The sequence below is a fragment of the Phoxinus phoxinus genome (genome assembly GCF_949152265.1).
Source record: "Phoxinus phoxinus genome assembly, chromosome: 15".
Taxonomy (NCBI): domain Eukaryota; kingdom Metazoa; phylum Chordata; class Actinopteri; order Cypriniformes; family Leuciscidae; genus Phoxinus; species Phoxinus phoxinus.
Window position 1 is genome coordinate 18,481,609 of NC_136890.1, and position 12,382 is coordinate 18,493,990.

Here is a 12,382-nt window from a genome sequence, read left to right on the forward strand (position 1 = left end):
TGTTATAACTAGATCAGAGCTGAAGTCAGAGCTCTGTGCTCTCAGCACCCGCAGTAACATTATAACCAATGATTTGTTTGTAGACCAATTACAGTACAGCCATGGCGTCTAATCCTAGTCTGCTTTTTTAAGTTTCTTCCCCTTTTAAATGGTCAAATAAATCTTTCTCTTGATTTCTCTTGTTTCTAGTCCACATATCATGTTCCTGTCTCAAAGCGTGCTAGCGGGTGAGAGGAACCTCTGTGGGGCAAGATTGTGCCATGAAATCGCCCATTCCTGGTTCGGGCTGGCCATTGGAGCACGGGATTGGACGGAAGAATGGATCAGCGAGGGTTTTGCCACTTATTTAGAGGATGCGTTCTGGAACCACGTTCAGAAGGTATCAGAATAAAGTTGAATCTTTGAACGCTTATGTGCTGCCAATCTAAGTTCTCATCCCCCCCCCCCCCCCCTTCACCTCTCAAACAGTAAAGCTAAAAAAAAGAAAAGAAAGAATCTTCAATGCAGCATGCTTACCAAAATTCATTACACACCTATTAGAGCACTTGCTGACTGGTCAGAGTGTAAAATGAGTTTAAAATTAAATGGAATTTTCTGCATTAACTGGAAGACTTCACTTCCTGTAATGACAGAGATAGCTAATAATGAGACACAAACTCAAGCTTGTGAAGTGTGATTGTGCGCCGCATCAACACAATACTTCACTTCATTCAGAATGTATTTATAATCTGTGTTTACCAGTTCTGAATTGAAAACTATTGTTGTGCTAATGGAATGTTTCCAATATGTCTTAAGTTTCAACAAGCTGCATTTAAAGCTGAAGTGTGTAATTTTGTTGATGTTTTAAAGGGGTCGTATAATACCCTTTTTACAAGATGTAAAATAACTCTTTGATGTCCGCAAAGTGTTTATCTGAAGTTTTAGCTCAAAATACCCCACAGATATTTTTATATAACATGTTAAAATTTTCACTTTTTGAGGGTGACCGTTTTTTGTGTCTGTCCCTTTAAATGGAAAATGAGCTGCTGCTCCCAGTACAGGGGGCAGAGTTTCAACAGCTTGTGTCCTTTTACCTCACACAGACATGCACTGAAAATTTAAAAAACTTTTAGCCTTTTATGTTCAAACGGTCAGACAATGATGTAGAGACTCAAGAAGAATTGACAACATGTAGAATGCAACAGGACATTTCTGAATGGTTAGTTGATGAATTGATGTAGCTTATGTGTAGTTATCTTCTAGTCATTGATTAGCATATTCTGTCATGACAATCTATAAATCGCGTTCCCGGGGGCAGGGTTTATGTAAATGTTTGTGATGTCACTAACCCGGGAGGAATGTCGTGTAGTCCCTACCAGCCGTTTGTTGTAGTTCTTAAAAAGTAATTTCTTTAAAAGAAAATATGTCCCTTTGCTTTGAACTTTGAGCATTGTAACTTTGCAGACGTTGCTTATGCTCAAACAGCAACATTTCACACTAACTAAAGTTGGAACAGTGAAATCATAACCAACCACCCCTTTAAATTACTTTCTCTTATCCTGGTTCAATATCCAGACTGCTATCAGCAGGTCATTCATAGATTGATTTCCCTGAAGAGTAATAACTCTGGGCCTTTTTGGTGCCATCAAAACATTTTTTTTTTTTTTAAGCATCCTGAACAGCCTGACAACAGAGGTGCTGGCTTAACCAATGCCGAGAGTTAGAGGCGGGGCTATCTGTTTGACCAATTGCCTTTTGGGGGAGAATTTGAGGACATCTTTTCCCTGTAAACAATTGTTAGTTCCATTTGATGACGCTAGTGGTGCAGAAATGACACACTTCACCTTTAAAATGAAACTTTTGTGTTTAGACTCACTTAATTTGCAGTTGTTTGCTTTGTTTTGTTCACTTTTTTTGCCTTCCCCAGTTGGGTTGTAGAGAGGCTGAGGAGCAGAGACAGTTAAAAGCTCTGCTACGCTGGAGGAGACTGAGCGATGAGTTACAGAACTCTGAAGTAGAGCTGCAGGTCCTCAGGTATGATTGACCATGTCTATCTCTGTCTCTCTCTCTTTGCTTTGCTTTCCTCCTTCTCTAACTTTCAATCTCTAAGTGCATATACTCGCAACACTCCTCATGTAAGGGCTTATCCATCTTCTGCACATACAAAAGGCCACGATAGAACAAGTACATTTTTAAGAGAAGTTTTGGAACTAACATGTTTCTCAGTTACAAAGTAGGCTTAAAGTAGTATTTGTAATAAAATAGGGCTAGGCAACAAACTCAAGCTCCTCTGACATTTCTCTTTAAAAATCCTAATTTTAGACTTCCGGGTTTGTCAATACGTCATGCGTCGGGTCAGGGTTCTCTCTTCGGCCGGAAATCAACTCATGTACAATAAAGTATATTTATAATGAGATGCTAATCGATAGAATTGATCACTGTATAGAATATTATAAAATAATATAATTTCTGTCTCATTCTGTGATATGAAGCTAAGTCAGACCACAAAAGGAAGATATTTCAAATACTCGACTGACGTTATGAAGTGGGTTTAAAGTAAAACATCATTAATTTAATTTTTTTAAAATTTGTTGAACGACAGGTTTGTAAATGCTTCTCATTACAAGTTTGGAAAGAATTGTGGCACGTGTTGCTTTGTGACAAACTTGGGATAATTAATTTTGTCACAGCGCTGCAGAGATAAAGCAGCATTTACTGTGATTCAATCGATCCTCTTTGATCACAGTGCTGAACCTCACTATGAATGATGCTGCGTATATACATATTTAATTAATTAGCAGCTTTTTGTTGATGTCAAATGTCATCAAATCTAACTATATAGTAATATTGCCCCAATTAAAGGTAGGGTAGGTCAGAATTGTCTAAAAAAAACTTTTATTCAAATTTGTTTAAACTGTCTTTATATACCAATACATAATTAAAATGCAAGTACTCTGAAATAGAGAGTATAAAAAACTGAGTGACTCTAGTGTATTTAATCTTCAATAAACACAGCTCATTAATTCCATTCAGTCCCACCTAAAAACTGGTGCGCGACTGCACGCACGTGGGCAGAGCCAGTAATAGCGGCGGTAGTCATGGCGACGGAGAGTGACAGTCGCGCAAGCCAATCACTTGTTTCGTCCCGGTAGGAATTAATGAGCTGTGTTTTTTGAAGATTAAATACACTATAGTCACTCAATTTTTATACTCTCTTTTTCAAAGTACTTACATTTTAATTATGTATTGGTATATAAAGACAGTTTAAGCCAATTTGAAAAAAAGTTCTTTAGAAAATTCTTACCTACCCAACCTTTAATCTGTCTCATGGTAATCAAGATTTTAACGAGAGCTTAAAAAAGATATGACATTTCAACTGCACAGAATAATTTCGAGCATGTCATTGCATGAGGATTATTTGATATGAGATGAAATGTAATGTTCTCTTAAGAAGAGCACAGTATCACAAGGTTTTATGTAGGTTTGTGGTAGGAGTAGATTACCTTGGCTTAACTTTTAAGAATGAGAAACTGCGAGTGTGTGTGTGAGATAGAGCGATAGAGCTAGTCAGGAATTCAGCTGTCACAATACCAGCAGGTTTTGAGGATCCACCTGACAGCATGTGTTTGGCCCTTCCTTCGCTTTGAGGGGCCCACACCCACTATAATCTCAGGGATAAAATGTTCAGACAGTCTGGAAGAATGCCTGTATTGTGAATAAAACATAGAAATGTCATGTAAACTATTCGGTAAGTAATACTATGACAATGAAAACATGTCATTCAAATCTAGGGCATTTTCAAAGATCAAACAGTAGAGCATAGCACTTGCAAGGTCACGGTTTCAATTCTCATGAACTACAAGAACTGATCAAATGTATACCTTGATTGCAGTGTAAATCACTTTGGATAAAAGAATCTGCCAAGTACATAAGTGTAAATGTAAGGCCAGAAAGTTTCAGCAAGTATGTGTATGCAACCGCGAATGCTTGGACAGTGGGTGTACTTGCATTCAATTATTAGCTTCCAGCCACGCAAGGTCAGCTTTGCACGTAGTTGCATTGCAAAATGTGGCAGAACGCAATTCATAACCGTAAGCAAGTACTGTACTGTATGTGTGCTGTCCAATCGCTCCTGGCTGCGTTTCAGTACTTGTTTGAAGTATGTTTCTGGCCTAAAGGCCTGTTCACACTAACAAAAATATTTTAATGTTTGTTAAAAAAAAAACATTAAAATGTTAATTTTCTCATTATCACTTGTCTGTTCAAAATCATGTCTGTCCAATCACTGGCATGTATCAGCTGCGGTTCAGTACTTGTTTGAATTACGATTCTGCTATAAAGGTCTGTTCACAATAATAAAAAAATGTGTGGTATGCGATTTGTCTGTTCAGACAAACCTGGAAAAAACGGCAGATGGGCTGAATGAAAATGCAAATTCACTCTCTGACAGTAGATGGCGCTTATGGAAAAGTTTAAATACATACAGAACTTTCAGCTAAACAACGTTATTTACAGGTTTTCAAACAGCCATTAAGATTTTTGTATTCACTATAGTGTTTATCATACAACGCCAAATATAAGAGTACAAGAGAGCCAGTTCTGGCTCTTTAGGTGTGAACAGGCCTTAATAAGAACCCATTATGCTTTTTACATTTTAAACTTTCTTTAGTGTGTAATGTTGAGCATGGAAAAAGCTCTGCAAAGATACAAAGGACAAAGTTTACTCCGAAGACTTATTCTCTATTTCAGTAAGTACTGTTTCTGAACTCTCTGAACCGCCTCTATTGTAGTCTTTAATTTTCTTCAGGGAACGTATCTTTCACAATATCCCTCATTTAAATAATTCATACCCAAGGCATACGCAAAAAAAAAAAAAAGAAAGAAAAGGGATGAGGCATAGTTGAGTTGCATTAGTAGTGTGTTGGAAACTTGCGGTTATGGTAAAGGAGTTGTAATTTGAAACGCGCTCAAAATGGTTGACCAATCAACACACTGGTCCAGCCGACCAATCAGAGCACATTGCGCTTTTCGAAAGGAGGGGCTTCATTGAGACCGGAACTATACAGAGTGTTACTGACAGACTGGGTAGAGAGGAGCTGCAACAACTATGTGCAAAATAATGTGTTCAAGCATGAAAATATATTTTAATGACCCCCCAAAAAACTAAATCAAGACTCAAGAATAATATGGCTTCTTAAATTGTTGCCCTCCTTACATAGATTACCAAGAAACAAATGTCAAAAGTAAAAGTTATAGCCGATACATTGCTGTTTCTGCTTTAGACTACAAACTGTGCTTGCGTTCAACCATTTTTTACCATATTTTACAACTAAACCTTATTTCACCATGACTGTAGTTGTACTGACAAAAAAACATTTCCTCAACTGCGCAAAAAGACCTCAGCCAAAAAGAGTGGACATAAGGGAGACGCCAGTCATTCTCATTGATTTTGACACTCGAGAATATCTGTTTATTTGTTGGTCCATCTTTGCATCCGTCTGGAAAGGAAGGCTGCCCATTGTGTTTGATAAATACCCGTCACCCTTTTCATTGGACAGCTGTGGGCACTTCCACAAACACATGTAAAAGCCTGTGACTAGGAGGAATAATACATCCCTTTTAAAGGAGCTCACCCTTATCACTCCCTCCCATACAGAGAGAGAGAGAGAGAGAGAGAGAGAGAGAGAGAGAAAGGAAAGGAGGGAGACATTGCTCTTTATTTTTGGAGGGGAACCAAATGTAAGCATCAATAATGTACAAGCACAAGTGAGTGTCCCAAATACAGCTAGAAGGTAGCTGAAGCCATTTTGACTCCTTTAGACCTGTAACAGGATCCTGAAGAGGATCTGAAGCTTGACATGAACTCACAGATTGTTGTTGTTTTATGTAAATGATCAGCTGGTTAATAATAATTATAATTGTCATTCTTATTAATTGATAATGTATTGAATGAGTTATTTTGACTGGCAGACAATAAAAAGGAGTAAATTATATTATTATTAATTTATTTATTATATGTATTACATTCATCATTTTGAGTGGTGGATAATAGCACAGTTCCTGTACAGTTCATTGGAGGAGGGACACGATGGACCAGAATATAGAGACATGGAAGGTGCAACCAGAACACTCATCAAAGTGGCTAGTTTTGCACAGGCAAACACCACTGTTATTTTCTTCAGGAAATGTCAAGATCTAGTTATTTTACAGTTTTTCCTAAATAAGCTTCCCTGGTTAAAAGTATTAGTGAACAACTGTTTTTTCCACCTCCATAGGCTAGATCTCCATTTATGGGAAAGCATCTGTCCCTCTTACCAGATCTTGCTTTACTTTCTCTGTGGAATTTTTGCACATGCTCACAGAGATAAGGCATTAGAGCGTGATCAATCATACTGCAGTTTATCAGGATCAAATCTGTGACACAAAGAAACAAACAAAAGCAGGTTATGATGGCTAGAAAAACACTGCACGCATATAGCTACACGCCCATTTGTCTGCAAGAAGAAAGTACGAATAAATGCTGTTGTCTGTGTTAGCGGCGCCTGAGTATCGACCAAATCTTTACAAGAGCCTTTTATTGGCAAGACCAGTTAATCTCCTGAGGAAGATCAATAGTTTTTAACCGAGGTCGTCATTAAACGCAGAGATGGCCAACACTCAAAGCTCTGTTTGTCTCTTGCAATCTACAGTACCTTTGGCCACAAGGAAGGAAACACTCGGTCTGAATTGTGAGAATGCAGCCTGTCTGATGCTTTAAATGTCAGTGAGTGTCTAAATATCTAATATCAAAATTTGGTAGTTCCTGTTATGATTAATTGCTTCTTAGATTTGTTTGGCTTGTCTGTGTTTGCATGCTCCAGACAGACTGTCTGAGCATTAGTGGTTGGGATTTAGTGCAACTGTCCTTACGAGCAAGTCATTGAATCATTCATTCAACCGAATTGTTCAAAACATTGATTCATTCATGATGATTGCATACTCTCTTTAAATTAATACTTACTTTGCTGCTGCTAAAAAGTGTGTTCTATATAGTATGAATGAGTGTAATATGAATGTAGCCTAGACTGTACAACATTCATCATGTTGTCATTACCATGTGACCTACTATTGACAAGCTTTGCTTCACTGCTATTTACATCCCTTCTCCTGTGGTCATCCAGGTGCTTTTCACCTATACTGTTATTTGAATTTGGACATACCACTGTTTAGTAGGCAAAACTGGTAGGCATATCGGATGCAGCTAAGAGTCATTGCTTCTTGCTCAAATTATATTACTTAATATATATTCAATTCAATGCATCTTTGTAAAAATAAATAAAAAAAATGCACCTGTCTCGTGACTTGAATCATACAGTAATCTTAATGTGCACTTATGTAACAAAGACCCATAAAACGCAGCATTACTGTTATCTATGGTGCTATAGAAAGAAAAGCTATCTGGGATGTAATGGTTTCATGAATGCAATTGTTTATACACTTAGTAAACTGTTAAGAGGTCTTAATGTATGCTGATGTAAGTATATTCCCATCCAGAGTGCTGTAGATGCAGCACTTTGCTTTAAAGAGATCACCAGTAGTGGCCTTTGCTATGTTTCACCCGTTCACTTGAAACGATTCGCACACACCATGGTTGGAAATGATCGGGGCCTGGTGCAAAAATGTCAAGATATATAGGGCAAAAAAAATTGCTGAATGAGTTCTTGTTTTTTCTATTTATAATAGCCTATATTTATACATTTATAATTCAGGATATAGAGTACTGTTTTCCGGAACATCGGCACTATTGCAAATTTGAAGCTTACTAAAATTATACAACAGTGAAGAGCTAAAAATATATTTCTGTCAGGACCACTATCGTCAAATATGATTGGCAATTAGCATACAGTTTGGATTGGTGGTATGGTTCCATTCTGGGCAAGAACTCCCTGCGCATCCATGCAGCCTATCTGGGTGCATGGATATAAACCACGCAGAACAGAACCAACATGAATGTATGCAAATATATTTAATTCAAGATTTTAAAGTACAACATAATTCGAGAATTTATTCTGATTCAAGGGGAATCAAAATGCCAAATCCTTACTGCAAGAGGAGGAGCTGGGGATGGAGGAGGGTAATTCTCTCCTGAGAAACGCGATAGCTGCTGATAATACTGAAGGAGCTTATATATGTTTACGGTGATAGGCGTCGTATTCCTATAGGTAGATGTGGATCAGCTGATGCGAGCTTGACTTACGTGACCTGCCAGAACTAACGCTGCGCTTGATACTAGATATGGCATTTGAGAGTTGTGTAAATGTACGTTTATTACCAGCTTTTTCCACTTTCAATGTTATTTCTAGCCATAAATTGCTATTGTAGCAATTCAATATTTGCTTAGTTACCACCAAAGCTTGCTCTATTTTGTTGTAGATCATTAAACCGTTATGTTGCCTCGGAAGTCTGTCCGTCCGAAATAATTTTTGTGATATACCTCCATGCGCAAACACTGCCTGCAAAGGCATTGCCTGATTGCAGTGAGGCGACAAGCTTTTGGACGCAGTCACTTGCTTTGACCCTGAATGAATCAGCCGTTTTGAACAGATTGTTTGACTGAATGATTGAACGACTCGCTCGTTAAGACAACGATTTGCCGCCACCTACTGGCAGTTTTAGTTTCATTTAATTTTTTCTTCCATCATTTCATTTTTCTATATTTATATCTTGCACCTGCGATAAATTATTCCTGCACTCCACCATGGTGCAAGAAAGACTGTCCGCACTTGCCCAGATGTCAATCGAACACGACATTATGAGATGGCTGGATAAACTTGTCAGAGCTTTAGGAGCACTCCATCACCAGAAAGTTCTAAATGTCAAAATCGGATGCAAGTGTAAAATATTTTCTCATGATGTAGCCTATTCCTATGTTCATATTATATTACTTATCTAATCCCTGTTCTCTCATTTTTATTTCTTTGCTCTCAAGCCTATCATTATCTCTAACGTAATGGTTAGAGTCAGACTGGTAACCCGAAGGTTGATTGAGGTGCCCTTGACCAAAGCACTTAACCCCCAATCACTCCCCGGGCGCCACAACAAAAAAATGTTTTTGCTGTTTGCAGTGTGTGTGTGTTCACTACTCACCACACCTAATGTGAGTTCGCTAACTTGGACAAATTCTGAGTATGGGTTTCCATACTTGGCCTTCACATGTCACTTTCACTTAATGCGTGGATAGCGGTAGATATAATGTGTTTATAGACAATTAAGAGTGAAATATGAGTTAACATTGTTAAATATAACAAAGTAATAAAGTAATAATAATAAAGTAGGCTATTTGACCCTTCGCAGGGAGCTTGATTGACAGGTGATCTGACCAATCATACTTCGCGATCTGCCATTTTGTCCGACAAAGCAGTCAGGAGAGTTAGTAGATTAACATGGAAGGATTTGAACTTGAGAAACGGAGTGTACTGACGCCTTTCCGCGGTTAAAACAACATTCCTTCTTATGTTCATTAATGTTTATTTGATGCTATAAATGAACTAGAAGGAAGAGATGATTGGTTCACGAGCAGCTTTAACTGAGGCTCTACAGCGATCTGTCACGACACATTAAAGAGCCACAAAATGGTATTCATTGTTTAAATTTATTTTTAAAAATCACCAAATTTAAAAGGTGAGACTTTGTTTAATATGTTTAATTACAAAAGTAACCGAAAAGTATCCTGGTCTGTCCCGTCTGTCAGTGTGTTGTCAGTCTCCTCTCTGCTTCGCGATGTATTTTTCACTGCGTGAGAACATGGTGTGGCGTGAGAGCGGCGTAGCTTGTCGGACATAGCGACAGTAACTAAGGGGGGCGGGTCTTGGGGTCTCCGACTGTTTCTTTGAAATGCCGGCTCTACAGACCACAGTCTGATTCATGTGGTGTTTGTGTGTTTGCATATTTATTTGTTCACAGGCCCAATAAAGAGAACACAGGGGAAGTGAGCGAGTCTGGTGCGTCACTAGTGAAACATGCCCTCAACCCAGAAAAACCCTTCATGCAGGTGCACTATCTGAAGGTACGTCTGATAGCTCAAAGTGCAGACCCCTCTGGAACATCCTCTGGGTTGTGTAGAGTTGCTCTCTCTCTCTTTCTTTCTCAGGGCTACTTCCTCTTGAAGTTTCTGGCTGATCACGTTGGTGAAGAGAAGTTCCTGCACTTCTTCAAAGTGTTTGTTGGAAAATTCCACGGGCAGCTCATTCTGTCTCAGGTGAGTGTGACCTGGACGGGAGCGGTGTATTAATTTTTAGCCTGGACGCAAATGTAGCTTTTAACCTCCATCAGCTTGTATCAGAGGAAGTATGCACCGGTTCCCCTAAAGGTGGAATTGTTGACTTGATTTGACGCATTTCTGCATCCAGGGTTCAAAAGGAACACGCACAATGCACCAAATGAGATTTAAAATTGCTTCTGGTAAATATAGAAAAGAGTTAATAGCTATTTGGCTAGTAACTATTAGGAACGGCTAAATAATAATAATTTCCTCTCTAAGCAAATTTGTCAGTGAAATTACTTATAGAGGTGAAGCTGTTTTGATCTAGGAGATAAAGTTTTTACATTGTCTTACTGTTTACAATATTGATACACCTCATGTGATTATATACATTTTTTTTAATGTAATTTTTATTCATGTCTTATTTTCATCTAGTCATATTTCAAAATGTGGATAAAAATACCTGGATGTAATTTACTGGCACAGCTTGCATTCTTCTATGAGCTTGTTGTGGACAATTTATCACCGGAAGCTTGGGTAGCACTTTATTTTGATGGTCCCCCCATGTGGCAACACTTATACAGTATGAAGTATTCCTCATATTATGCCACCATAATGAAAATATGATCACAAATCGTCTACATAATTTTGTGGCAGGTGCTGTTTCATAGAGAGATACAAAGAGCTTACTGTTTTCTCAATGGGTACAAGAGTGTGTACTTTACAGCTTTAACGAGAGAAAGAACTATAATCCTATGAAGCACTGTGAATGATAATCGAAATAAAATGATGAATGAAAATAAAACTTGATTTAAAGATGTTGAATATGTATATATAAACAAATATTTGTATATAATATGCAGATTTTGCAATGAACATAAAATATATGAAGTCGTTTGAGAGTGTAGGGAGACTTCAAGTAAGTTATCGTTAAAAATCAATTTCCCTATGGAGAAAATTAATGGGATTTTTATTTTGCTACCGGAGGTCGACTGTTGTGCTCGATTGGCAGGTGTGACAAAGTTAATTTTGGACCTTGGTAGTAGACTAGTGGAGAAATACATCAAGACATTTCAGTATTTTTAAACACTGTACGCTCTGCTTGAAGCTTTGATATTCACACACACACTGCTTTACATTGATACTGTAGTCGGTCTCTTGTAGGATTTCCTGCAGATGCTCCTGGACACATTTCCAGCAATGAGCAGGTATGATGAAATGGTATCAACATTGGCTTTCAAAAACACATACTCCATGAACTCCTCAGCTCTTCTGCCATTATTATTAGTGTGGGGAACTTTCACTGTAGGTATTTAAACCAGACCCTGCAGGAATCTTTCTTTTCCAGCTCTACCTCAAATGATTTTTCCACTGGTTCTCTTGCCCAAACTCACCCGTCGTATCATCAATATTTATTTTCCTTTTTCACTGTTTCATCATTTTCATGTTGACATAATGTTGTCATTAAAACTGCCCAAAAACGTATTATACCGAAGAAATATGAAGAGGCTTCTTTGCCCTTCATAATATTGTTATGCTTTTTGGCCAGTGGGAAGTCTTGAGGAGTTCTGATAGGGTCTTTTTCATGGTGAATTATAGAAATGTTGAGTCCTATACAGTAGCTGCTTCATGCTTCAACTGGATATTCACTGCTACGCTAGCAGAAAACACAAAATGCACATCTTTAGTGAGTTATTTATATAGTGAGTTATGTCTTTGGTCCCACTTTATATTAAGTGGCTATAGGTACTATGTACTTACATTGAAATTAATAATTTGATACAATGGACTTATGTTTTTACATTGTACTCATATTTTGAAAATACCTGCTTGTATTTACAGCTGTTATTAATATATGTAATTACACTGTTGACCCTTCCCTTACATCTTAACCCAACCTTAAACCAACCCATACCACCACACCTGTCCTAAACCTTACCCTACCACCCTACCTCAATAGCAGCACAAGTGTTTTACAATACATCATGAACACAATAAGTACATTTTACTTATTTTTTATATATAAGTACATAGTACTTAAGACCACTTAATATTAAGTGGGACCAATGTGAATATTAGTCAAACAACAATAAATAAATAAATCACTGCTCCTAATTCATTCTTTACTTGTTTAAATCTTGTTTAAATAATGTTTATTTTAAT

General features: G+C 37.7%; 1 protein-coding gene across 2 annotated transcripts in view; it reads left to right on the top strand.

Annotated features, from left to right (window-relative positions):
* Positions 1–12,382, top strand: part of aopep (aminopeptidase O (putative)) — an 88,271-nt gene that overhangs the window by 19,830 nt on the left and 56,059 nt on the right. For both annotated transcript variants that reach the window (XM_079637233.1, XM_079637234.1), the window contains 5 exons: positions 190–379; positions 1,907–2,013; positions 9,922–10,024; positions 10,109–10,216; positions 11,384–11,427. In XM_079637233.1, coding sequence (XP_079493359.1) covers positions 190–379; positions 1,907–2,013; positions 9,922–10,024; positions 10,109–10,216; positions 11,384–11,427 — 552 coding nt within the window. The remainder of the gene's footprint in view (positions 1–189; positions 380–1,906; positions 2,014–9,921; positions 10,025–10,108; positions 10,217–11,383; positions 11,428–12,382) is intronic.